At 49.4% G+C, this 27,721-nt stretch overlaps 1 protein-coding gene across 2 annotated transcripts; it reads right to left on the bottom strand.

The window, feature by feature from the left end:
• Positions 1-26,250, bottom strand: kctd10 (potassium channel tetramerization domain containing 10). 2 transcript variants are annotated; one of them, XM_078227273.1, is made up of 7 exons: positions 26,184-26,229; positions 19,965-20,178; positions 15,045-15,214; positions 11,738-11,824; positions 10,861-10,913; positions 8,875-9,070; positions 1-2,845 (listed from the first exon to the last, which is right to left on the bottom strand). In XM_078227273.1, the coding sequence occupies exons 1-7, from the start codon at positions 26,184-26,186 to the stop codon at positions 2,627-2,629; spliced, it is 942 nt and encodes a 313-aa protein (XP_078083399.1). In that variant the 5' UTR covers positions 26,187-26,229; the 3' UTR covers positions 1-2,626. The 2 variants fall into 2 exon arrangements, with proteins under 2 accessions (XP_078083399.1, XP_078083398.1); XM_078227272.1 differs by having other exon boundaries at positions 2,499-2,845; positions 11,738-11,821; positions 26,184-26,250.
• Positions 26,251-27,721: the final 1,471 nt, after the last annotated feature.

The following is a 27,721-nucleotide window of genomic DNA, read 5'->3' as shown; positions in this document are numbered from 1 at the left end:
CATCAATAAGTTCAAAGTATATATAATCATACAGTGATGAATAATACAGGCCGTTTATCGCCTTGTGACTAATTACAGGTAAATTCTCAATCTTTCTTCCATTGTCCCCTCACAATGTGATGTTGAGCAAATAGTTCATCAGCTAAAATTTAGGTCAGAGAATTAAAACTTAATGATTGTTCATCTAGATTCAGACTGGTGTAATTAATCTGCTCTGTACTGGAGGCTGATGTTACCTTCCAATGCCCTTAAGGAATTAGGCTGATTCATGGCATCTCACAGATTTCTGCACCAGTATTGGGTTTATTGAGAACTTGGAGAATGCTTATGTAGGAATTCTGAGTCATATTCGACTGGAAGTGTCAACTGTTTTTCTCTCCACAAATGCTGCCAAACCGTGAGTATTTCCAGCACCGCTTTCACAGAATCCCCACAGTGCTGGGGGACGACATTCGGCCCATCGAGTCTGCATTGATCCACCAGAGCATATTACCCAGGCTCTATCCCCATAACTCCACGTATTTACCCCACTATTCCCCCTGACTTACACATCTTGGGACACTAAGGAGCAATTTAACATGACCAATTCACCCAACTCGCACATCTTTGGAGGCTGGGAGGAAACTGGAGCACCCGGAGGAAACCCACGCAGACTCGGGGAGAACATGCAGACTCCGCACACTGTCACCAGCGGCTGGAATCGAACCTGGGTCCCTGGCGCTGTGAGGCAGCAGTGCTAACCACTGTCCACGATTTGGCCAATTATTTTACTTAGCTGGTCAGCTATTGCACCTGACCAGCAGAAAAACAAAATGTTAACTCCTAAACGCTGAGTGGTCTGAACGGTAATGCAGTTTGGATTCAAGACAAAGGAGGCCTTACACCAGAACGCTTTTCGCTCGGTAACAATTACTGTCTTATTGCGTTACCTCCAGAGGGAATTTCTTCAGGTCGTTCAATAGAATATCTCTAACAAGGGGTAGGCACATCACCATCTACACTGCCGTATAGCACTGGGACCTCCCTCAGCCGTGACATCTTCAATCTGCCCACCCAGACTTCCAAACTCAAAACCAGCACTACCTCAACTGCAGGATATGCTTCAAATGGAAAACAAACAAGATAAAAATAACAAGATCCTCTTTGTAATATTCGATTCCTATCTCGGGCATTTTGGGTGGTGGAGTGTAGTGGCTGGGGCGGGGAAGGGAGGGAGTTAGTAGGGTTGCGCCATTATGGAATTAGACGATCAACGTAATGACCAACTTCTTAAAGCATGGTCAAAATCTGGGCCAGCAGGAGCGGTAATTTTTCAAAATTACACTTGTTCTGGTATCCACTTCGATCAGGAACAGGGGCCCGCTCCGACTTGGCCAAAAAAAAAAAATCAGACGTACATTTGAAAGTCAGGAAAACTGAAGACACATTCTGTCCCTGCTGACATCAGTACGCAGTGAATCATGGCCTCATGCGTGTGGGGTGGAGATAAATCCAAAGGGGTCCAAGAAAAATCCATTGGACAGCACAAGGGCATCCCTGTGAGCAACGTGACAATACAGTCAGCCTTTCCATCATCCATTGTTGGGAGAGGTATCCATAAACCTCTTCCCGTTTGCTGCCATGTGGCAGCTCAGGAGTCAAATTGGACGCCGGCACGGCGAAAAGCAGAAACTGGAACAGGCCCGAGGGAAACACTGGGAAGGGAGAGGAGTGCTACAGGCCGATCATGACCGGGAATGAAAAGAAAAAGCCCTCTTCTGATCGGCAAGGAAGGATCGAGGAAATCAATCGCAACACTTGGCAAATCTTAGTCAGAAAAGCAACGGGTTACATCCTTCTAGGGTTGCGATGGAATGCAAGGACTACAACAAGGGCTTCCGAGTTGTTTGGATGAATCGGGGAGCTAGTGTCTAAAACAGAAAAGCTAAGTCTACTATGCCGTGGAGAAAAAAAAAAACGAGGAATATAACTTGATAGGGACGGAAGTGAATTTTTGTTCGGCTGCGACTGACTTGGCAACACCAATTAGCCCAGACCGAAACAGCAGTGAGAAATTCCTGGAAAACACACAGCAGGGTTAGCATTGTTCGAAAGAAAAGGAATCAGGCCACTGTTTCACATGAAGACGCCATACAAGAACATTTCTCTCAGCTACTGGTTAACCTGCCGTACACCACCACCATTTTCAGTTAGTTCTGATCAACCAATTGGGTCTATCATGATCGAAAGAGTAACTTGCAGAGAAACAATGAAAATAACTTAATTGTGCAGTGACATTGTCTGAGAAGAGTAATAGTTGAACATATTCTATACAATTTAAAAAGAGAAAAGGCGGAATTGCCTCTTCACCAATAATCAGGGCAGCTTTTAAAGGTTAGAATTTAACCGTGCAATCGCAATATCTAAACTAGAGTTTGCTGTGTGTAAGGATATGGCCATACTTTGGCTTTCCATGTCATCAGGAGTTCCTCAGTCTGGCTGAGATTTATCGATTGGCTTGAACCCATTCACTATTATCAAACCCCATTACGTGACAACGATCTCTCTCTCTCTCCGGGGGGGACATGGACGAAGGATCAGAAGTTGGATCTATGCCGAGACTCGGCCGAACGGAAGCCAAGAAGCCTCACTGGTGTAGGTGTGATCGATCATCTGGGCGTTTGATGTGAATCCTCCGAACCCGCTCGATCCTCTCCCGTTCCTCCTCCTCCTCCAGGTGGTGAGATCGCCCCGCCGCTCCTCCGGTCGCCTCCAGCAGGGCGTTGTCTGGTCCGCGTCCATCCTGGGTCTCGTACAATAAAATATTCAGAGTCTCTTCGTAGATTCGGGCTTCGGGGAACTCAACCTGCAGGAGAGACAAATCATCAATCCACATCTCAACGCTGCACATCAAACTTTGTCAATTCAAACAGGTAATCCGACAGCACAGACTCAGTACACTTTCCTCACTCATGAACTGACACAGCTTTACTCCCAGGGTAATTACCAGCTCAGTCAGAATCCTCTATTGGTTAGCCCACCAGCTGCCGCGAGGTCTTTTTTTTTATTCATTCGTGGGACATGGGTGTCGCTGGTTGGCCAGCATTTATTGCCCATCCCTAGTTGCCCGAGGGCAGTCGAGAATCAACCAGATTGCTGTGGCTCTGGAGTCACATGTAGGCCAGACCAGGTAAGGACGGCAGATTTCCTTCCCTAAAGGACACGAGTGAACCAGATGGGTTTTTCTGACAATACTTTCATGATCATCAGTAGATTCTTAATTCCAGATATTTTTAATTGAATTCAAATTCCACCACCTGCTGTGGCGGGATTCGAACCCGGGTCCCCAGAACATTAGCTGAGTTTCTGAGTTAACAGTCTTGTGATAACATCACTAGGCCATCGCCTCCCCTCTGAAAACTGGGACTTCAATCGGTAAAAATGGAAAGATTTGTATTTCTACAGCACTTGATGATCTCCGGCTCCAAGAGGTTAAGAGTAAATCGAGGTGCTTCTGAAGTGTAGTCACTGTTGTACGAGGGGATAGCAGCCTCGGGTCACCTGGGACTATAGCGACTTTACTTTTACCCTGGGAAATGCCGATTGCAAGGTCCAACAAACAGCAATAAGATAATGAATTTGTGATGTTGGATGTGGGTAAACGTTGGCCAGGACACCAAAAAAGAACATCTTTGTTCTTCTTGGAATTCAGGCGTGGGATCTAATCTGCCCACCGAGAGGGGAGAGAGTCTAACATCTCTCAACCGTACAGAAGAAACACTGTAAATGTGGGGTGAAACAGAAAAGGGGCAGCATGGCATCAAACTGGAACACAAGCTGATGTCTGGATGGGGCCAACCCCAATGTGAATTAACTTGTTACGCAGTTCCAACATTTCCTGGTTACATCACTTGAAACACCTTTGTTAGAGTTCACCTAACCCGACCTTCCTACACAATATGAGAATGCAGTCAAAAGCGGATTGTTGAGTTTAAATAATTTTACCGCCCTCTCCAGTCCTTCAGCTGCCTGGATGTCTCTCTCAGTGAGTAAGCTCCTGATTAATGTGACATGCTATCATGTTGAACAGGATTTTACAGCAACACAATTTAAACTATCGATTATACAAGCACTGGTCACCAGCCAAGAAACCTTCCAATAAAGCTTCAAACTGCAGAGCTTTAATAATAAATTAGTGCAATTTAACATACGAGGCAGCACGGAAAATTAGAAAAAGAGGTTACAGCACTGTGGCAGGACAGGGCTTCGCACTAAATTTCCTACGACGCTCAGCCAATTGCAGGACAGTTGCTTCCCCACATCTGAGGTTGCAGGAAGACTCTCCTAATGTATGTTCCACCAACTAGTTACCACCACCGCCTATACGGAAGCTAAGGAGCAAGATTGTGAACTAGTCTCACTAATTGCACTGAAGTGAAGGTTGGTGGAGTGGGGGAGGGACAGGGAGGAGGAAGTTACATTAAAAATGCTTTCATGTCAGAGTATTGCAAAGTATTGCATTTGGACAAATTGGACATCAAACAGGACTCTGGGGGGGAAGCTCACTGGTTTTATAATGGTGGGAAATGGGTAACGTGGGCAGCACGGTGGCACAGTGGTAAGCACTGCTGCCTCTCAGCTCCAGGGACCCGGGTTCAATTCCCTGCTTGGGTCACTGCCTGGGTGGAATCCGCACGTTCTCCCCGTGTCTGCGTGGGTTTCCTCCGGGTGCTCTGGTTTCCTCCTACAGTCCGAAAGAAGTGCTGGTTAGGTACATTTGCCATGCTAAATTTTCCCTCAGTGTACCTGAACAGGTGCTGGAGAGTGGCAATTAGGGGATTTTCACAGCAACTTTATTGCAGTGTTAATGTATTTCTACTTGTAACTAATAAACTGTAACTTTATTTTCCACAGTAACCTTTGATGTAGCACCTTCTAGAAGCCATCAGACTTTTGAATGGACCCACCTTATATTAAGCTGATCTTTCTCTATACCCTGGGGGATTTTCACAGGAACTTCATTGCAGTGTTAATGTAAGCCTGCTTGCAACACTAATAAATAAACTTTTAAAAAAACAAAGAGGTTACAAAGGTGTATCACGGTGCAGAGCCCAGAGGGACCGTAGGCTCAGGTAGTGGCAGTGTATAGAGGGAGGTGCAGCAGACCAGAGCAGGAAGAGTGGAGCTTTCACGTTCAGAGGGGATCACAAGAGGTAGGCTGGAGCAAGGCCTAGCTGGGACACGGACATGGACTTTACAGGCTATAGGTCAAGTGTGTCAGGTGCAGGGAGCATGTACTGAGATGATGGACGCACAGGACTGTGCTCTTGATGCAGGTCCCAGATTCCAGAATGAATTGCAGTGTGTGTGTGTGTGTGTGTGTGTGTGGGGGGAGGGGCAGGGGGAGAGAGAGCGGAGACCAACAAGGACTGTGTCAGAGTGATGGTGAGGATGAAACAGGGGTATCAGTAAAGAACCCTTCTTGTACCGTGCTTGTGAAATGACTGAACCTTTATCACATGGGACATACAATGTAACGTAGAATGAACAAACTCCCTCTCCACGTGCTCCCTCCACGTGGATAAAAATTCAGACATTTCTAACAAGAGCAGCCATGTACAGCGGCCATGTTATTTTTCCACTGAAGAGTTAAACACAGGTTTTATAATTGCACACCACAGTCATAAATCCTGCAGTTCAGTTGGTGCCAGGAGGCACCTCCGCTCCAGAGTAATTGCAAAATATGATGGAATCGGAGTGTTCAGGTGATAAAACCACTCGAGCGTTACAGCTGCACTTTGTGATTGCAGGTCTTTTGAGTGAGTGCATTTGCCCTGTAATCGCACCATCATTCTCTATTACACTTGCATCTAAATATCCACGGCCATTCTGACAATATCTTGCTTCATGAAAACAAAAAATCTAGCCTCCCTCTCTCTGCGGAAAGAACTAGCCAAGTAAGAGCTGGTGGCAGAATATTAATTATCGCACTAACACCACCGAGGAACATTGCTGTCTGATGCCAGTCGTGGGCAGCAGTAGCTCTGAATCAGGTCATGGATTGAAGCTTCACTCTGCACATTTATCTGGGCTGACACTCCAGTGCAGTGTTGAGGAAATGCTGCACTCTGAACGAGACGTTAGGTTGGGACCCCATTTTTCCTCTCGAGGGGAGGGATGCAAAAAAGATCCCACGGGATGGGACTGCTCCAAAAGGAGCGTGGGCCGTTCTCCACTTTCCTGATCGATATTTATCCCTCAACCTCTCCCTTTGGGGACCGTGCCGCCAAGAGGGCTTTGGTGATTGATCCGTGAGTTTTGGCAAAGTACCGCCGTGTTTTGCCACTGCCTTCTGCACAATAGCTGACCAGGAAACTCTCCCACTCTTCCCAATACACCTGAAGACAGGTGAGAGGATTCGCAACCAGTTTGGCCATCTTATGAGTGGCACCACCCAAGTCCTGAGGTGGGACTTGAACCCAGGGACTTAGCCCAGATGTAGGGATGCACCATAAGATGGGGGCGGCACGGTGGCACAGCGGTTAGCACTGATGCCTCACAGCGCCAGGGACCTGGATCAATTCCAGCCTCAGGTCACCATCTGTGTGGAGTTTGCACATCCTCCCCGTGTCTGCGTGGGTTTCCTCCAGGTGCTCCGCTTTCCTCCCACAGTCCAAAGATGTGCGGGTTAGGTTGATTGGCCATGCTAAATTGACCCGAGTGTCGGGGGGATTAGCAGGGTAAATATGAAGGGTTACAGGGATAGGGGCTGGGTGGGATTGGGGTCAGTGTCGACTCAATGGGCCGAAAGGCCTCCTTCTGCATTGTAGGGATTCTATGATTTTCTATGAAGACCTCCCCCAACCAGCATCACTGAACTGGATTGCTGTCTGTGGGACCTTTGCAAATCTGCTGCCTTGTTTCTTCCCATTACAACAGTGAGTGTACTCCAGAAAGAGCTTCATGCACTGTGAAGTGTTTTAGATTGCTCGAAGGTGGTGATAGGCAGTATTAGCAAAACAAGCTATTCCATTTTGCCCGATCACGCTGTATACTGCCGCTGGAAACAGCAATTACCTCATTCACACTGAACCGCTTGTTAGAATGCTGCTCGCTCAATAGCATTTTGGAAATGCTCGGATGAAAATATTACAAAAAATGTAAAATAGGTTTTACAGCTCATTAAAACAATAAAGGAAATGGATTGAGTTTTCTGCAATTGCAGCCCAAGGTCACAGAGACTGCAGCTCACATAACTGAAGGACAGTCCAGGACCATTCATTTAGTGTCAGCTGTGACTCAGCTGGTGGCATTTCACCTGCGTTAGGAGGTCGAGGACCGAGAGCAGAAAATTCAAGGGCCAACGACGCTCGGGAGGCAGGACTGAGAGAATGCTGCACTTTGAGACAACATCTTTCAGGCAAGACTCTAAACTAAGGATTCATCTTCCTGCATGGGTGGACTTAAAAGATCCCAAGGTACAATTTTGAAAGAGGGCAGAGGAATTCTCCCCAGTATCCTGGTCAACACTTTTTAAATTCATTCCTGGCACACGGACGTCACTGGCTGGGCCAGCATTTATTACCCATCCCTAGTTATCCTTGTTCAGAGGGCAGTCGAGAGCCAACCACATTGCTGTGGCTCTGGAATCACATGTAGGCCAGACCAGGTAAGGGCAGCAGATTTCCTCCCCGAAAGAACATTAGTGAACCAGATGCTTTTTTCCCCTGACAATCGACAATGGTTTCATGGTCATCAATAGACTTTTAATTCCAGATTTTTAAAATTAAATTCAAATTCCACCATCTGTCGTGGCGGGATTTGAACCCGGGTCCCCCAGAACATTAGCTGAGTTTCTGGGTTAATATTCTGGTGATAACACCACTAGGCCATTTATCTCACAGCCAGCATCAAAGAAAAACCCTCTGTAGCTGGCCATTGACGCATTGCTGTTTGTGGGAGTTTGCTGTGTGCAAATCGGTGCCATTATTCCAACACTACAATGGAGATTACACATCAAAAATACTTCATTGGCTGTAAAGCACTTTTGAGACTTCTAGTGGTGGTGAAAGATGCTGTACAAACCCAAGTTTTTTTTTGTTCGTCCCATGTAGGGTGTTGGGGAGAGTTATAGAACAAAGAGATTCATAGCTCATTGAAAGTGGAGTCACAGGTGGACAGAGTGGTGAAGGCGGCATTCAGCATGCTTGGTTTCATCGGTCAGAACATTGAAGACAGGAGTTGGGACGTCTTGTTGAAGTTGTACAAGACATTGGTAAGGCCAATGTAAAGTTCTGGTCACCCTATTATAGAAAGGATATTATTAAACTGGAAAGAGCGCAGAAAAGATTTACTAGGATGCTACCGGGACTTGATGGTTTGAGTTATAAGGAAAGGCTGGATAGACTGGGACTATTTTCCCTGAAGCATAGGAGACTGAGGCGTAATCTTCTAGAAATCTATAAAATAATGAGGGGCATAGATAAGGTAGATAGTCAATATCTTTTCCCAAAGCTAGGGAAGTCCAAAACTAGAGGGCATAGGTTTAAGGCGAGAGATGAGAGATACAAAAGTGTCCAGAGGGGCAATTTTTTCAGAGGGTGGTGAGTGTCTGGAACAAGCTGCCAGAAGTAGTCGTAGAGGCGGGTACAATTTTGTCTTTTGAAAAGCATTTAGACCGTTACATGGGTAAGATGGGTATAGAGGGATATGGGCCAAACGCTGGCATTTGGGACTAACTTAATAGTTTAAAAAAAAAAGGGCGGCATGGACAAGTTGGGCCGAAGGGCCTGTTTCCATGCTGTAAACCTCTATGGTCAATGGAAGAACCCGTGCCCGGGTTACAGGTATGTCAGTGACCAAAAGGCCAGCTCAGCCTCCATGTTAAAAGCCCACCTTGGTCTGCTTCTTCTCTGTTGCATACACTATGGAGGTGCAGCACACCTCGGCGATCTTCCGGCCCTGCCCATAAAAGGACCAGCAGCAGATCTCGTCGCCCAGCACGTCCTTAATGAAAAGCACTCGGCCATTGAAGCGCAGCGACAACTTGTCAAACAGCTCGATGTTCTTCAGCATGTTATCATCCGAGTTGCTGGAAGTATAAAGAGAAAACTTCAATGGTACGGCCAGCAATTGGAAACACATTAACGAGTCGATCAGAAACGAGAGTTTTCACCCCTGGTACCAAGGACCCAGTACCAATGATATACATGATTAGCAGTCAACAAAAATACACCATTTTTCTGACACAGCAGCTTTGGAATTTCAATGGGCATCAAACCTTTGGGAAATTCTAAGTTTGTGACAAGGATATATAAATAAAGTCTAATGCTTCTTTCTTATATCTGTAGCTAAAGGTTCTGAACTCTGGAATTTCCTCCCCAAATCTCTCCAACTCTTTACCCCTCTTCACAGAATCATAGAATCTGTACCGTGGAGGAGGAGGCCATTCGGCCTGCACTGACTCCCCAAAACAGCATCCTACCCAAACCCTATCCCCTTAACCCCATGTACTTGCTCGGCTAATCTACACATTTTGGGATACTAAGGAGCAACTTAGCACAGCCAATCTACCTAAACCACACATCTTTGGACTGTGGGAGGAAGCCGGAGCATCTGGGGGAAACCCACGCAGACACGGGGAGAATGTGCAAACTCTGCACAGACAGTGACCCGAGGCCGGAATTGAACCCGGGTCCCTCGGACTGTGAGGCAGCAGTGCTAACCATTGTGCCACCGTGGCTTTAAGACATTCCTGAAAGCCTGCTTCATTTGTTTTTAACCATTTGTCCCAATACCCCTTTTGAGACTGGGTGGCAAATTTTGATTTTGGTCACTAGCCCCAAAATCTCACGTGGTCCGCTATCACGCTTCGTTTGATAACACTCCTGTGAAACATAGAAACAGAAGATAGGAGGCCACCATTTGGCCCTTCGAGCCTGCTCCGTCATTTATCACAATCATGGCTGATTGTCCAACTCAATAGCCTAATCCTGCTTTCTCCCCATAACCTTTGATCCCATTCACCCCAAGTGCTATATCCAGCCACCTCTTGAATACATTCAATGTTTTGGCATCAACTACTTCCTGTGGTAATGAATTCCACAGGCTCGCCACTCTTTGGGTGAAGAAATGTCTCATCTCCATCCTAAATGGTCTGTCCCGAATCCTCAGACTATGACCCTTGGTTCTGGAAACTCCCACCATCGGAAACATCCTCCCTACATCTACCCTTGTCTAGACCTGTTAGAATTTTATAAGTCTCTATGAGACTCTTCCGCCCCCCCTCCCAATGCGTCTGAACTCCAGCGAAAACAATCCTAACCGAGTCAATCTCTCCTCATACATCAGTCCGCCATCCCCGGAATCAGCCTGATAAACCTGCGCTGCACTCCCTCGAGAGCAAGAGCATCCTTCCTCAGAAAAGGAGACCAAAACTGCACACAATACTCTAGGTGTGGCCTCACCAAGGCCCTGTATAATTGCAACAACACATCCCTGCTCCTGTACTCAAAACCTCTTGCAATGAAGGCCAACATGCCATTTGCCTTGGGATGTTTTATTTTGAAGGTGTCACATGAAATTCAACTTTTTATCTTGAAAGACATGCTGCCCCTTCCTGCTGCTCGGACGTGTTCCCTGCCCAGAAGGGGAGTTACTGGATAATGATCAGGAATGCAAGCTACGACTGATATTTTCCCACCCTAGTCTCAGGATATCGAAGCCAACTGAATCACCATGCTCCCTCTGCAACACTGAGTATTTGAACCTTTTAATCGACAGTTGCCTCATATTCCACTCACTAGGACATTGCAAGAGCGTCACTGCATTTGCTGAAAGACTAAGACAGCACTTGGCACAGATCAGATGGTCTTCACTTACCTGGTGTATGAATATTTGTTGTTGCTTCTGTTGTACAACAGCTTAACTGCAGGCTGTAGAGAGAAAAGAATATCAACTAGTTGTGGTTTCATGATGCGAAGGAGAACTAGTGGTAATTAATTAAAATACTACTGTGCCCATGTGGCACAGTGGCTAGCACTGCTGACTCAATGCCAGGGATACAGGCTTGATTCCCGCCTTGGGTCATGGTCTGTGTGGAGTTTGCACATTCACCCCGTGTCTGTGTGGGTTTCCTCCGGGTGCTCTGGTTTCCTCCCACACTCCAAAGATGAGAGGGTTAGGTGGATTGGCCGTGCTAAATTGCCCCTTAGTGTCAGGGAGACTGGCTAGGGTAAATGCAAGGGGTTATGGGGATAGGGCCTGGGTGGGATTGTGGTCGGTGCAGACTCGATGTGCTGAATGACCTCCTTCTGTACTGTAGGATTCTATGATTCTATACGGTCCATGGTTTTGGGTAACGTCACACTGATCAAGTCCAAAGAAATCTCTCTCTGAGTTGCACTAAAGATCCAATGTTAAACTAATCTGGACAGTCTGAATCTAATTCTTAGAGGTAAATTGCATAGACGAGTCTAGGCATTGGCTCAAACTGGCAGTGCCACGCAAGGTTCAGGGTGGGAAATGGAAACATTCACACTCATGCTGATGGACTCCGGCAGGTTGGAGTTCAGTCTCCATCGAGCTCTGCTTCACTTGGGCATGACTTAATACCCACACTGGATAGAGAGAAATACTGGGATTTCCATGTCTAACAGTGAAAGGGGACGACACATTTGGCGGTTGGGTGGTGGTGGGGGATTGACGATACATCACAGATGTCAGCGACCTGAGTGACACACCCTTTGATTGCTCTAACCTTATTGGAAGTGGCTATTAATCGCTGTTCCTCCTTGTTAGATGTGATGACAGGAACTTTACAGAAAGGCTCATAGGTTTCTTTCTGCTGTAAAACAAGCACAAAGATCTCAGAAATCGCAAATATTTCCAACCCAAAAACATTTTTCAAACATTTTTTTAAAAATAACATTGAAAGCACAGCTTACTTTATCCATCATAATTTCAATAAGTGCTCAGTAATCGGCATTGGAAAAGATTCCAAGTTGTGACAATCAGGCAGGTCCATGGAATTGTGGAAGCTGACGTCACAAAGCCCAGCACCAAGCTTCTGCTCACCCCTCCTAATCATCGGCACGGTGGTTAGCACTGCTGCCTCACAGCCCCAGGGACCCAGGTTCAATCCCGGCCTCGGGTCACTGTCTGTGCGGAGTTTGCACGTTCTCCCCATGTCTGCGTGGGTTTCCTCCAGGTGCTCCGGTTTCCTCCCACACTCCAAAGATGTGCAGGTCAGGTTGATTGGCCGTGCTAGGTTAACCCTAGTGTCAGGGGGATTAGCAGGATAAATATGTGGGGTTGCGGGGATAGGGCCTGGTTGGGATTGTGGTCGGTGCAGACCTGATGGGCCGAATGACCTCCTTTTGCACTGTCAGGATTCTATGATCCTACCAATCTCCCCCTCTGTGGTTGGCCAATTTGGAAGGTGTTTTGTGGTGGTTCCTACAGTTAAAAGTGATGAATAAATATACCTACTTGTTGATGGCTGGCCTCCAATGTCTGGGTACAATATTGAATTTACAATCATTCCAAGATCTCTTTTCAGCAGTTCCCAAGATAGTTAAACACCATTAATTATGCCCCCCTCGCCCCCTCATCCATTTGTTCAATGCAAAACCCCAGAATAATATTGGGGCTATAGGGATTAAATTATGAAGTCTTGAACTTGGCTCGTATTTCTCTGAATTTTGATGGCTGGGTGTTGACCTAATGGAGAACATTTATATTGTAAAGAGATTCAGTGAGATAAACTCTGGTGAGATGTTAAACTCTTGAAATGAAAGTTGGACCATTCAGGAAATCAGGAAATACTTCTTCACACAGGGGAGCAGAAATCCGGAATTCCCTTTTCCCAATGTGGATGCTGGGGATCGCTCGAGGTTTTCAAGGTTTAAAGTTTACTTATTAGTGTCACAAGTAGGCTTACATTAACACTGCAATGAAGTTACTGTGAAAATCCCCTAGTCGCCACACTCCGGCGCCTGTTCGGGTACACTGAGGGAGAATTTAGCATGGTCAATGCACCCTAACCAGCACGTCTTTCGGGTGGAAACTGGAGCACCCGGAAGAAACCCATGCAGACACAGCGAGAACGTGCAGACTCTGCACAGTGACCCAAGCCGGGAACTGAACCCGGGTCCCTGGCGCTGTGAAGCAGCAGTGCTAACCACTGTGCTGCCCTTAAAGATTGGTAGATTTTTGTTAGGTTATCAAGAGTTACGGATTGAAGATGGGTGAATGGAAATGAAGCGCAGATCATTCATGACCGGTTGGAAATTGGTTAAATAGTAAACCGTAATAAATCTTACACTGGAAAGACGGAGGCAGAGGGGAGACCTGATAGAGGTCTACAAAATTATGAGAGGCAGAGACAGGGTGGATAGTCAGAGGCTTTTTCCCAGGATGGAAGTGTCAATTATAAGGGGGCACGGGTTCAAGGTGAGAGGGGGAAGGTTTAAGGGAGATGTGCGGGGGAAGTTTTTCACGCAGAGAGTGGTGGGTGCCTGGAACGCACTGCCAGAGGAGGTGGTGGAAGCAGGCAGATTAGCAACATTTAAGAGGAATCAGATTGGGTACGTGAATAGGGAGGGAATAGAGGGATACGGACCGAGTAAGGGCAAAAGTTTTTTTAAGTTTAGTTAGGGCATCATGATCAGCACAGGCTTGGAGGGCCAAAGGGCCTGTTCCTGTGCTGTACTTTTCTTTGTTCTAATAGGTGGGGGAAGTGACAATGCTTTCAAGTCGGCAGAACTGTACAGCTGATGGAAATTAATATAATGCATAGACACGGAAACTTAGGAAAAGAAGGTTGTTGGGTCCCTGTGTCCCAAGAGTGATTTATCAATGTAACCAATTCCCTTAAGCTTCGGAATCTAAGCCCTTTATGTAAATTAAATATTGCAGTATTTCTGGGGCTCTTCATTTAATCCATCACCTCAGCAAGTAAGACACCCGAGCTAATAACCGCTGCTTCCTCTCTTTCAGCCTATTGCTCATCACCTCCAAGTTTTAAGTCGGATACTCATCACTTCTGTAACATGCAAGATTCCATCGGAGGTTTTTCCATTTTCAAGTATTTATCCATTTCCTTTTCATTGAATCTGCTTCCACCACACATTGAGAGCATTCTGTAACATAACAGCTCACTGCACAGAGAAATCTGCTGAATCTCCCCTCTGCCCCCCATCCTCCCTCCCCTGCCAGTGGAAACAGCTTCTCCATCAAAGAAAACCTTCACAATTGGAGCAATGAGACTGGAATCGATGAGGAAACTAGTTGTTATAAAGGGAAGGCTGCTAGTCTGGTAGTTTGGGGATCAAATAGATTGTGTGCTTGAAGCTACTACAAACAAAGAAAATTATAGCACAGTAACAGGCCCTTTGGCCCTCCAAGCCTGCACCGACCATGCTGCCCGACTTAACTAAAACCCCCTACGCTTCCGGGGACCATATCCCTCTATTCCCATCCTATTCATGTACTTGTCAGGACGCCCCAGAAAAGTCACTATTGTATCTGCTTCCACTACCTCCCCTGGCAATGAGTTCCAGGCGCCCACCACCCTCTGTGTAAAAAATCTGCCTCATACATCTCCTTTAAACCTTGCCCCTCGCACCTTAAACCTGTGCCCCCTAGTAATTGACTCTTCCACCCTGGGAAAAAGCTTCTGACTATCCACTCTGTCCATGCCTCTCATAATCTTGTAGACTTCTATCAGGTCTCCCCTCAACCTCCATCGCTCCAGTGAGAACAAACCAAGTTTCTCCAACCTCTCCTCATAGCTAATGCCCTCCATACCAGGCAACATCCTGGTAAATCTTTTCTGTACCCTCTCCAAAGCCTCCACATCCTTCTGGTGGTGTGGCGAACAGAATAGAACACTATATTCCAAGTGTGGCCTCACTAAGGTTCTATAAAGCTGCAACATGACTTGTCAATTTTTAATATCAATGCCCTGGCTGATGAAGTCTGAGGGAGTTAAGAGGAAGATGCTGCGAGGATAGCCCATTACCGCTGACGAGGGGATCTAGGGAAGACGGTGAGGGTGGATTTACCTGAAGGGCTGCTTGGCACTCCTCCACCAGCCCTTGGACTAGGTAGTACTTTGCCTCGGCCAAAAGTTCCTCAATTTCGCGATTGGTCTCTGGGAGGGGAACTGCGCCATCACGCAGGTAGTTCAGAACTGCACCAAAATGCTTTCCGCAACGGTCAATTAGGATCCAGCCTGCAAGGACAGGAAAGGTTTACATTCTCATCTCAGCCATCAGCTCGATCTTTGATGCTTTCCTCACCTCCGTGAGCACCCCCCACCCCACACCACCCCCCCCAACCCAACCCCACCCCACCCCCGCCTCTGATTGCCGCGCCCATGTGGGCGCATTCAAAATCAATTCGGGGTGGGGTGGCGAGAGAGGAGCCTGGAAGAACTCTCCACCGTGGCTCCTTGTGGGAACTGATACTAAAATAGTCAAGTTACAAAAAGCAGAAAACGCTGGAAAGTATTCAGCAGGTCAGGGGGTATCGGGGGGATAATCTGGGGGGGGGAGGAACTAACAAGTTGACATATCAGCAGCTGACGGAAGGGCATTATAGCCTGAAACTTCAGCTCTGTTTCTCTCTCCACAGACGCTGCGACTCTTGCTGTGATTTTCCAACATTTCCTGTTTTTATTTCAGATTTCCAGCATCCACAATATTCCATTGTTTCATTAGTGGAAGGTTAATATTTAGTCGCTGATGATGGCCGCGTTTCCTTCCAATGAAAAGTCTTAGTCGATTAGTTTTTAAGCAGTGATTTCCCTGACTGATATCTTTCTGCTGAGAGACAGATCATCGCGTTTACACGGCGATTATTTGGACAAGTTACCTGTCGAGTTAAGTGTGCTCAACTCAGCTGGAGACCTTTTCATCTCAGCTCTAAGTATCTTTTAGTTGTCAGCCCTGCTTCCTACACTAGAGCCACGGGCTGTCCCTAATTCTACTCTGAAAAGAGACATGAAGGGGTTGTGTGATAAGCCCACAGTTAACTCATATAGGCTGCCTCTCCTTCTTGGCTGGAGTACCAGTTGCACATACTTAACAGCTCTTCATAGCTGTGTGACTAATATGAGAATCAGAAAAGGTGAGGGGGAACTGTAGAAATCTGCAGAGCTTACATCTCCAATGTGAACAGAAGTTAGCACTGCTGCCTCACAGTGCCGGGGACCTGGGTTCAATTCTGGCTTGGGTGACTGTCTGTGCGGAGTCTGCACATTCTCCTGTGTCTGCGTGGGTTTCCTCCCACAGTCTAAAGATGTGAAGGTTAGGTGGATTGGCCTTGCTAAATTGCCCCTTGGTGTCCCGGGATGTGTAGGTTTGATGAATTTGCCATTGTAAATGTGTGGGGTTACGGGGAGGGGGGGGCTGGGCCTGGGTAAGTTGCTCTGTCAGAGAGTTGGTGCAGACTCTCGGTGGGCCGAATGGCCTCCTTCTGCACTGTAAGGATTCAATTATTCTAACATGCCTGCCATCTTAGCTGTCACTCACTATTCCCCCTGCATTAAAAAAGTGATTTTGCAAACAGCTCTTTTAGCACCAAAGCTCCTCTAGGTGGAGCAGCTGTCCCACTGGAATTGAGTGTGCTCAGCACTGCCCTCAGGAGGAATCTAGAGGCAGTGCAAAGTGGGAACTCCAGCACTGAACAGGAATGACGTGACCTCAGGAAGACTTGCACTCATGTTGCCTTCTGCGACTGCCAGCCGTCTCAAAGCACCTTACAGCCAATGAAGTCTAGTCACTGCTGTAATGTAGGAAACATGGCAGCCAATGTGCGCACAGCAAGCTCCCACAAACAGCAATGTGATAATGACAGCTTTTATTCTGCGATGTTTTGCTGATATGGCCCCACGCTTCTCTCCGAAACAGCACTGTGCGATCTTTTACATCCAACAAGCGGGTGGATGGAGCCCCCAGTTTAACGTCTCATCTTACAGTGCAAACACCCCACCCCTCCCCGCAGTGCAGCACCACAGTGCCAGGTTGGATTTGTGCGACCGATCCCTGCACTGGGAGTCGAACCTGGATCTTGGCGACCAGGAGGTGGGAGCATTGCCAACCTCTCACACACACTGTGTCCCATTGAACTGAACAACAGGAAATGGCAAGCATGCAAAATAAAAAACTTTCAGTCCGCAATTGTCCATTCTAGCCTGGGACTGGGCAGAAAGATTAAGTCCACGCAATCCCACTGTAATTCAGAGCCAGGAAGACTAAAAGGTCCCAAGAGGAATCTTTTCACCATTAACCCGAGAAACTGCATGGAAGCTCGAGAGCAAACAAGCACGGAATCACAGAATCCTACAGTGCACAGGAGGCCCTTGAGCCCATCGAGTCTGCAAGAAGGGGGCGGCACGGTGACACAGTGGTCAGCACTGCTGCCTCACAGCGCCGGGGACCCGGGTTCAATTCCCGGCTTGGGTTCACTGTCTGTGCGGAGTTTGCACGCTCTCCCCGTGTCTGCACGAGTTTCCTCCAGGTGCTCCGGTTTCCTCCCACAGTCTGAAAGACGTGCTGGTTAGGGCGCATTGACTGTGCTAAATTCTCCCTCAGTGTAACCCGAACAGGGGTCGGAGTGTGACGGCTAGGGGATTGTCACAGTAGCTTCACTGCAGTGTTAATGTAAGCCTGCTTGTGACACAAATAAATAAGATAAATTGTTTAGACACTCCGGCTCTTTTGCTGATCTGAAAGCGGATCAATCCTGTGGCTCCAGCGGGATGAAGGGCTGTGGGGAAAAGGCAGGGAAGTGGAGCTGGGATGAGATGGAGATCAGCCATGACTATATAAAATGGCGGAGTAGATTCGGAGGGCTGAATTGCCTACTCCCGCTCCTAATTCCTAGGTTGTTCCTTTCCCCAGAATTATTTCCCCCATTATTAAAATTCCAGTATTTCTCACACCAAGCTGGCTATTTTCCACTATTCCTGTCTGCAGTAAGTAAAGTCTGTGGGTCCCTTGAGCTGCTTTTCTCCTGCAGCCACGGGTCTAAGTTAACCCTTTGTGCACTGCTCCCTTGCAGCATTTACTTGCGGAGAGCGCTGTCCTTCTGGTGAAACCGGCTGTTGCTGTCGGACTCTTCATATCACAACTGAACACTGGAAAAACCAACAGCTGATCCATCCACAGGTAAAGTACTGGTGGCGTGGCATTGCCACAATTTCAGAACTGACTGAAGTGAACATGAACTATGCAGTGATTTGACAGTCTATCTTCCATAAATAGATAGATATAGCCATATAAACACTGCGGTCACAAGAGCAGGTCAGAGGCTGGGAATTCTGAGTAAGTAATTCACCTCCTGTGTCTCTCCAGAATCTGTCCACCTCTGCTCAACAGGGAATTTCTGTGGAAATTCTCCCCACTTGCCTGGATGAATCCAGCTTCAACAACACTCAAGAAGTTCAACACTATCCAGGGTAAAGCAGCCCCTGCTTGATTGGCACCCCTTCCACAAACATTCACTCCTTCCACTGCCAACAGTGTGTACCATTTACAAGGTGCACTGCAGCAATTCACCAAGACTCCTTTGGCAACGCCTTCCAAACCTACCGAGACCTTTATTACCCCAGGGGGGGAATGAGGGGCGAAGCGTTTTTACCCAGAGGGTGGTGACGGTCTGGAATGCGCTGCCTGGGAGGGTGGCGGAGACGGGATACCTCACATCCCTTAAAAGATTCCCTGTTGAGCACTTGGCACATCATAACATTCAAGGCTATGGGCCAAGTGCTGGTAAAATGGGATGAGGTGGGAGGTCAGGTGCTTCTCACGTGTCGGTGCAGACTCGATGGGCCGAAGGGCCTCTTTTGCACGGTCTGATTCTATGATCTATTTTTGTGACATTGACGAAGGTGTAAATACTAGCCGGGATAGAGATCAGCTTCACTGCTCTTTCATAATAATGCCACGGGATCCTAATCAGCCACCTTAGAGCAGACGGGATCTCACTTTGACACTGAGTTCAGCAGTGTCGCATTCCCTCACGACTGCACTGGAATGTCAGCCTCGATATTGACCCTGAAGACGCCCGAGGATAACTTGAATCTACGACCAACGGACTCGAGAAGTGAGGCTGTTGCCAACTGAGCAGCGGCTGCCAGTAATTAAAATCTGAACAACTCTTAATTCTATGACTGCCAGTGCGTGGCTCGAGTCCTGTAGCGGATTACTGAGAGCTATTCAGTACTTTGCATCCCTTTTAGAAGGGTTGGTGCTATTTTCTCACTCAAATATTTCAGGCATGCAGATATCTGGATTTGGTGAGAGAGAGAGAGGGGGAAAAACAAGCCAAGTGGCTTTATGTGAATCACATCAGGCTGGGAGCCAAGGAATTTGTTGCAGAAATGCAGTGGGAGCTTTTAAATTTCCTGAACAAATAAGGCAATGTTTTCCATCATTCCAAATGGTTACAGAGCAATTACCACACGGCAATATTTCCCCCCCTGAATGACCTGGAGAAAGAGTGACAAAGCAACACAGGAGGGGAGTGGCTCCTGTCCTGTGACTCCCCCTTCCTCTCTTTTGCCAGTCATTCACTGTTGTATCCCTCTCTTTTCCCTCCCTCCTTCTACCTCTTTCTCCTGCCCTCCCTCCTCCCCAACCCCCTTAGCCTTCCAACCCCGGCCTCCCCCTCACTGCTACCCTGCGGTAGCGAGTTTCACATTCTCACCACTCCCTGGGTAAAGTTTCTCTGGAATTCCCCGATGGTTTTTATGAGTGACTATCTTAGGTTTATGCCCCCCCCCCCCCCCCCAGTTCTGGTCGTCCCCACAAGTGGAAACAATCTCTGCATCGACGACATTAACCCTTTCCTAACCCTGAAGTCCTCTATCGGTCTTCTCTCTCTCTCTCGTTGAGCAGAGTGCTGCAGCCTATTAAGTCTTTCTCTGGGGCCGGCTTGTACAGGTGCGACAGTCACTGGCCTGGTGAAACTCGAATTACCTTCACTGTCTGTCAGCACCTCCATCCTGCCACTGAACATGGCCTTCAGCATGGTGTCCTGCTTGGTGAGGGTCTGCATGGTGGTGTAGTACAGAGCGCCGCCCACGTTCAGCTTGACATACTTGGAGCTGGGACTCGCCCCTTTGAAAGAGGTGGTGCGGGTTGACGCTGCGGGCACGGGACTCACCGCACTTTCTCCGGACATTCTCTCTTCCTGCAAAACACAGCATGGCTCAGTTAGAGAGGGAAGGATTTGTGTATAGCACTTTGCACAACCTCAGGATAATCCTGTACACTTTACTGCCAACGAAGGGTGTTCGCTGCTATAACGGAGCAACCAATTTATGCACAGCAAGCTCCCACAAACAGCGATGTGATCAACTTTATTTATTAGTGTCACAAGTAGGCTTACATTAACACTGCAATGAAGTTACTGTGAAAATCCCCCAGTCGCCACACTCTGGCGCCTGTTCGGGTAACACTGAGGGAGAATTTAGCATGGCACCAGATTATCTGTTTTTGTGGTGTTGATTGAGGGAGGAATATCGGCCAGGACACCAGAAATGGCCACGCTGCTCTGTTTCAGAGTAATGCCATGGGATCTTTTACACCCATCTGAGTGGACAGTGTCCTGTTTCAATGGTTTAGCTCAAAGACAGCCTCTCTGACAGTGCAGCACTCTCTCTGTACTTCCCCGCAGTGTCAGCTTCCGTGCTCTCGCCTCTGGAGTGGGACTTGAACCCACAACCTTCTGGTTCAGAGTTGGGAGTATTACTCACTGAGCCACGACTGACAATTCCACCCCCTCCCCCGCCCTTACTTGCCTGACAATGCCCCCCCACCCCCCGTTCTCACACGCTCGACAATGCCCCCCCCCGTCCTCTCACGCTCAATGCCCCCCCCGTCCTCACACGCCCGACAATGCCCCCTCCCCGTCCTCACACGCCCGACAATGGCGCGAACGGGCAGAGATGAGCTGTGGATCAGTAGGAGTGCCACCATCTTATAGACCAAACTTGCTGAACTCTGAACAACGACGAGTGGCTGATCGGACACAGAGTTTGTAATAAGGTGAGTGGAGGAAAACAGCAGCACCTCGCCCACTGAGACTTCCCGCTGTGATAACATGGCTCCTGCCTCGATTACATTCTGCAGCAAGTCCGAAACGTTCAGCTTCTTGTTTGCAGGAGGGACGCTCCGGTTTTCCAGCAGGATGCAGGCACTGGAGCTTTCGGGAACTGTTAGCTCCGGAAGTCACAGCACAATAGAAAACTGGGAGGCTTCAGGAAACAGTGGGTTCACACAAACCGGACGTTCCCTATTGTAAAGGCACCTGCCCAGTAACTTGACACAGTGCTCACAGTGCCCCGACATCGCCAATGCTGCTGTCTAAACATTGGCCTTTCAGCCACATCAACCAAACCAGCAATCCGAATCATAATCCACATTACCAGAGATTAACACAGCATTTTAAACACAATCTCCAGACTCAGTTACCACCAGCCACCCACAGCCCCGGGTACGAGCCCCCACAGCCCCGGGTACGAGCCCCCACAGCCCCGGGTACGAGCCCCCACAGCCCCGGGTACGAGCCCCCACAGCCCCGGGTACGAGCCCCCACAGCCCCGGATACGAGCCCCCACAGCCCCGGATACGAGCCCCCACAGCCCCGGATACGAGCCCCCACAGCCCCGGATACGAGCCCCCACAGCCCCGGATACGAGCCCCCACAGCCCCGGATACGAGCCCCCACAGCCCCGGATACGAGCCCCCACAGCCCCGGATACGAGCCCCCACAGCCCCGGATACGAGCCCCCACAGCCCCGGATACGAGCCCCCACAGCCCCGGATACGAGCCCCCACAGCCCCGGATACGAGCCCCCACAGCCCCGGATACGAGCCCCCACAGCCCCGGATACGAGCCCCCACAGCCCCGGATACGAGCCCCCACAGCCCCGGATACGAGCCCCCACAGCCCCGGATACGAGCCCCCACAGCCCCGGATACGAGCCCCCACAGCCCCGGATACGAGCCCCCACAGCCCCCCAGCACAAGCCTCAGCTCTGCGCAGCACTATCTGAACAGACCAACTCACGTATGTCCATTAGGGATGGAAATCTGCCACCCTTACTTGGTCTGGCCTTTATGTGACTCCAGAGCCACAGCAATGTGGTTGATACTCGACTCCCCTCAGGCAACGAGGGATGGGCAGTAAATGCTGACCCAGCCAGCGACGCCCGTGCCCCACAAATGAATTAAAAATTCTCCCACAGTCCAAAGTTCATCTCTCAATCAACATCACCAGGAAGCAAATGCAGATTAATGAATCATGCTTTCGACAGGGTCCTACTGCGTACAAACTGGCTGCAGAATTTGGCCACTTTACAACACTGCTTGCAAAAGGTAACTGGGCGATTGGGAAATGTTTCAGGCCTACCCGGAGGATGGGGAAGGTGCTACCTGAATTTACACCCGTTCCTCTTTGGCCTTTCACTGCAAGGACCGGATTGAACAACTGTTGGAAATCCTTCAGCAGAAAACAAACTTCTCATTAAACTTGGATGTGAATTCCGCATCATACTGTCCTTCTTCCTTCCTCACTGGCCGCTTTAGACCAGGGAGTAACTGCAGCCAGTAACTGTGTCCGGGGCTGTCTCACTGTAACTGAGATCATGAACTCAGCAGCAAGGAAGGAGAGATAAAGAACTGCTTGTCCGACAGCCATCTCTCTCTGCCGACTTAATCCCTTGTTGCCCTAAAAAAATACTCAGATAATATTATATTGGATACAACACACCAAATATAAGCCGCATTGCAACAGCCAGATCAGTAAATTGCCCTTGGGCTTTGGGAGAATCAAAGCACACACTGTTACCAACAAACTGAAACAGAACAACTATGAAAGGTAGTGTAACACTCAAGGCTGGACAATATGCAAGACTTTTAATACATTTCAGAATTGGGTAACACTTCGATTTATAGAATCACTACCGTGCAGTAAGAGGCCATTCGGCCTGTCAAGTCTGCACTGACTCTTGGAAAGAAAATCCAACCCAGGCCCTCCCCTCTCCCCATAACCCTGTGCATTTATAATGGCTAATCCACCTAATTTTGGACACTAAGGAGCAATTTAGCATGGCCAATCCACCTAAACCGCACATCTTTGGACTGTGGGAGGAAACCGGAGCACCTGGAGGAAACCCACACAGACACGGGGTGGCGCGGTAGCATAGTGGTTAACACTGCTGCTTCGCAGCACCAGGGTCCCAGGTTCGATTCCTGGCTTGGGTCACTGTGTGTGGAATTTGCACATTCTCCCCGTGGGATTCCTCCGGGTGCTCCAGTTCCCTCCCACATTCTGAAAGACGTGCTGGTTAGGGTGCATTGACCCAAACAGGTGCCGGACTGTGGCGACTAGGGGAATTTCACAGTAACTTCATTGCAGTGTTAATGCAAGTCTTGTGACTAATAAACTTTAAAATTTTAAGCATGCAGACTGCACACACAGTCACCCGAGGCTGGAATCGAACCCGGGTCCCTGGTGCTGAGAGGCAGCAGTGTTAACCACCGTGCTGCCTTAACAGATCCTAATTCTAGAACTGGTTCCCTCGCCTTCCTTTACATTCTATTTGCGTTTCCTCAGAATTGCATGACTTCATCAACCAACATTTCCAACTTCCTCCATGGCAGGTTCCGGCCTATACACACAGGCAAACTATTTTAATTGCGATACATTCAGCAACATGTAATCATTCCACATCGATGAACCCAAGCAGAAATCCTGTCAAATGTTTTTCTGTAAAAACTGTCAACTTCACTGAATGGAGCGAGTCTTATTTCAGTTTAAAACGAGGACAGCCCAAACACTTCATTCCAAACATGGTGAAAATAACAGTTGTTTGAACAATAGGATCCAGCTGCAAACAAGTGCAACTGGGTTGATATCTAATCGACCACAGCAATCTCGCTCGCTCCAATAAACCAAGAAGTCTCACAACACCAGGTTAAAGTCCAACAGGTTTATTTGGAATCTCAAACTTTCGGAGCGTTGCTCCTTCATCAGGTGAGTCACCTCATGAAGGAGCAGTGCTCCAAAAGCTCGTGATACCAAATAAATCTCTTGGACTTTAACCTGGTGTTAAGACTTCTTACTGTGCCCGCCCCCCCAGTATCTCCACATCATCACTAGAATAAAGTTCCATTTATTCTAATGTAATAAAAATTAGTCTTATTGTTAAATATTAATATATTAACACTATAAATATCAATACCTAAGGAAATACAAAGAATGAGTGCAACAGGAGACTATTCAGCATCTCAAGCCTGTTCTGCCATTTAAATGAGCTAGTTGCTGATTTTTGACATAACTCTATACACCACGCATACAACCGATGGCCCCACCTCCCTTGAAAGAATGGTTTCGCCACAGAAGACTATTCAGCCCGTGATGCCAGCTCGCTGCAAGAGCTCCACTCACCAGTCCTTTCCCTGTAAACCTACCAATGTTTCCCCTTTCAAGTGTTTATCCAATTCTTCTTTGAAAGCCACAAATGAACCGGCCACCAACACACACTCAGGCAGCACTAATCTGTTTAATTTCAGATTCAAGGTGAACAATCGATCTAGCATCTCTTTCAGGAACTTCACTCCTGAAAGTTCTTTTTCAAAATATCCAACACTGTGCCTCAGTCCGAGACTCCCCACCCAGCAGAAATAGTTTCTCTCTATTCGCAGATACAAAAGCTATGGATGAGTGAGTGTGCGCGAGTGAGTGTGCGCGAGTGAGTGTGAGTTTTGGGGTCAGACAGAGGGGACATATCCCCTTTTCTTTGTGCTCTGCCACTTTTCTTTCGGCTCACGTCCAACCCTTGTTGCTCCCCGCGATGCCTTGCCTTTATCTCGTGGCTTGCTGCGTGTGTGTGTGATGTCTGGTGTTTATAACAGATAGTGTTGAGTTATGTATGTAAGCCCTGACCTGGGTTTCTATAAGATTTCCCCAGGAAAATATTATCCAACAATCAATGACACAGTGAAAAGAACATGCCAACCTCACCTCGCCAGTACTGCCCCCAAACTGACCCTCACACTGTCCCTATCCAGGTGAGGGCTACCCTAACCCTCTCCCCAACCCACCCCCAGACTCCATTCCCTCTCCTCCCCCGCCGCCCCCCCACACCCAGCCCCTCGCCGCCCCCCCACACCCAGCCCCTCTCCTCCCCCCCACACCCAGCCCCCCTCCCCCCCCCACACCCAGCCCCTCTCCGCCCCCCCCACACCCAGCCATCCTCCCCCCAGCCCCTCCGCCCCCCCACACCCAGCCCCCCTCCCCCCAGCCCCTCTCCACCCCCCCACACCCAGCCCCCCTCCCCCCCCAGCCCCTCTCCGCCCCCCCACACCCAGCCCCTCTCCGCCCCCCCCACACCCAGCCATCCTCCCCCCAGCCCCTCCGCCCCCCCACACCCAGCCCCCCTCCCCCCCACACCCAGCCCCCCTCCCCCCAGCCCCTCTCCGCCCCCCCACAACCAGCTCCTCTCCGCCCCCCCACACCCAGCCCCCCTCCCCCCCCAGCCCCTCTCCGCCCCCCCACACCCAGCCCCCCTCCCCCCCACACCCAGCCCCCCTCCCCCCAGCCCCTCTCCACCCCCCCACAACCAGCTCCTCTCCGCCCCCCCACACCCAGCCCCCCTCCCCCCCCAGCCCCTCTCCGCCCCCCCACACCCAGCCCCCCTCCCCCCCCAGCCCCTCTCCGCCCCCCCACACCCAGCCCCTCTCCGCCCCCCCACACCCAGCCCCCCTCCCCCCAGCCCCTCTCCGCCCCCCTCCCCCCAGCCCCTCTCCTCCCTCCCACACCCCCCCCAGCCCCCCCCACACCCCCCCCCAGCCCCCCTCCCACACCCCCCCCCAGCCCCCCTCCCACACCCCCCCCCCAGCCCCCTCTTCCCCCCGCCCAGCCCCTCCCCCCCCCCCCCAGCCCCCTCTTCCCCCCGCCCAGCCCCTCCCCCCCCCCGAGCCCCAGCCCCTCCCTCCCCTCCCCCCAGTTCCACCTGAATTGAGGAAGCTCGGACTCTCGGACAAGCTCCGTTTCACTGGGCGGGAGCCGGGTTGGGGAAGGCGCGGTGCCGAGCGCTCTCTCCCCCGGGGCGGGGCGGGGCGGGGGGGGACAATCCCGCCGAGACAAATCCCTGATTAAAATCCAACTTCCATAACTTTCCCACTCACCATCAACCCCGCCGCCTGCCCTCATCCCCAGCACACTTCCGCCAGCGCGTCACTTCCCCAATGTCGCAGCTTCCGCCCCGCTGTGCTCCCGTCACTTCCACCCCGCAGCAGCAAACCCCACAAATGCGTCACGTCCGGCCTACTTATCACATCCGCCCCGCAGTACGTCACCCAGATTCCGTCACTTCCGCCCCGTAGGCTCAACAAATTCGTAATTTCCGTCCCACCGTGCATCGCCCACGTTCGTCACTTCCGCCCCGCAGGACGCCACTCGGCTTCCGTCACTTCCGCCCCGCTGTTATTCAGTGTCCTGTTGCTGCCTTCAGTTTGATTCTTGGTTTGATGAAAGGTCTGATCAGTGAAACATTAACTCTGTCTCTATCTGCCCACATACTGCCAAACCTGCTGAGTGCTTCCTGCATTCTCTGATTTTATCCCCCTCCATTGATGTCTTGTTGCTATAGGAACAAATGAAATAGGAGCAGGAGCAGGCCATTCAGCCCCTTCAGCCTGTCCCACCATTCAGCCACCCCAATGCCATTGTCCCTCACTCTCCCCATCACCCCCCCCTCCCCCCGGTAACTCTACAAACTAGAAAATATCCTAAAATGCAGAAATGTCTCTCTTCAGAGGAGAAATCCAGTGATTGGGGAGTGTCAGTTCCTATAAACCAACCTCCTTCAGTTTAAACTGGAGCAACACAACAGCACAGCACTGCTGCCTCACAGCGCCGGGGACCCGGGTTCAATACCCGACTTGGCTGCACGTTCTCCCCGTGTATGCCTGGGTTTCCTCCGGGTGCTCCAGTTTCCTTCCACAGTCCGAAAGATGTGCTGGTTAGGGTGCATTGGCCATGCTAAATTCTCCCTCAGTGTATCCGGACAGGTGCCGGAGTGTGGCACCAGGGGATTTTCACAGTAACTTCATTGCAGTGTTAATGTAAACCTACTTGTGACGCCAATAAATAAATTCCCACTTTCCACCCTCCATAAGCTACAAAACACTGCTCCCTGCGTCCTTACACCAATCCCCATTCATCCTTCCGTTCCAAGCCCTCCAATGCCATCGGTCCTCCCTGAATCTGTAAACTCCTCCAACCCGCTGCAGTCCTCCAACTCTGGCCTCTTAAACATCTCTGACTTTAATCCCTCTAACACTGGCAGCCGGGCCTTCAGCTTCTAGACCCTAAAGCTCTGGAATTCCTCCTGTAAATCTCTCCATATCTCCACCTCTTTCTCTATTTCTCTCTGCTTTTAGAAGCTCTTTTAATACTCACCCCTTTGACAAGGTCACCCGTGCCAATATCACTTCTGTGTAGCTCATTTTCAGATGTTCGACAATCAGTTCCGTAAAGCACGTGGGGATTTTTTTACTGTATTGACGGTGCTAAATAAATGCAAGTTGTTGTTGGGAGGAAAGTACAAAGTTAGAGGAATGAGGACACGAACACATAGACAAGAATTTTCAATTTGAGGCATCACAGAACAATATTAAGAATTTAACTCTGTTAATGTTTATGGATGAGGCAATACCTCCAG

Source organism: Mustelus asterias, chromosome 13 (assembly GCF_964213995.1).
Source record: "Mustelus asterias chromosome 13, sMusAst1.hap1.1, whole genome shotgun sequence".
Lineage (NCBI taxonomy): Eukaryota > Metazoa > Chordata > Chondrichthyes > Carcharhiniformes > Triakidae > Mustelus > Mustelus asterias.
Note: the sequence above shows the minus strand (reverse complement) of the source record. Positions and strands in the feature narration are given on the sequence as shown.

What these genes read in the sequence shown, in the direction of transcription:
- kctd10 (XM_078227273.1), bottom strand. An exon ending in GGTGCTGACAGACAGTGAAG is followed by an intron (nt 15,215 to 19,964) that starts GTAATTCGAGTT and finishes CTGTCCTTGCAG; the next exon opens with GCTGGATCCTAATTGACCGT. An exon ending in TAATAGCCACTTCCAATAAG is followed by an intron (nt 10,914 to 11,737) that starts GTTAGAGCAATC and finishes TTCTCTCTACAG; the next exon opens with CCTGCAGTTAAGCTGTTGTA.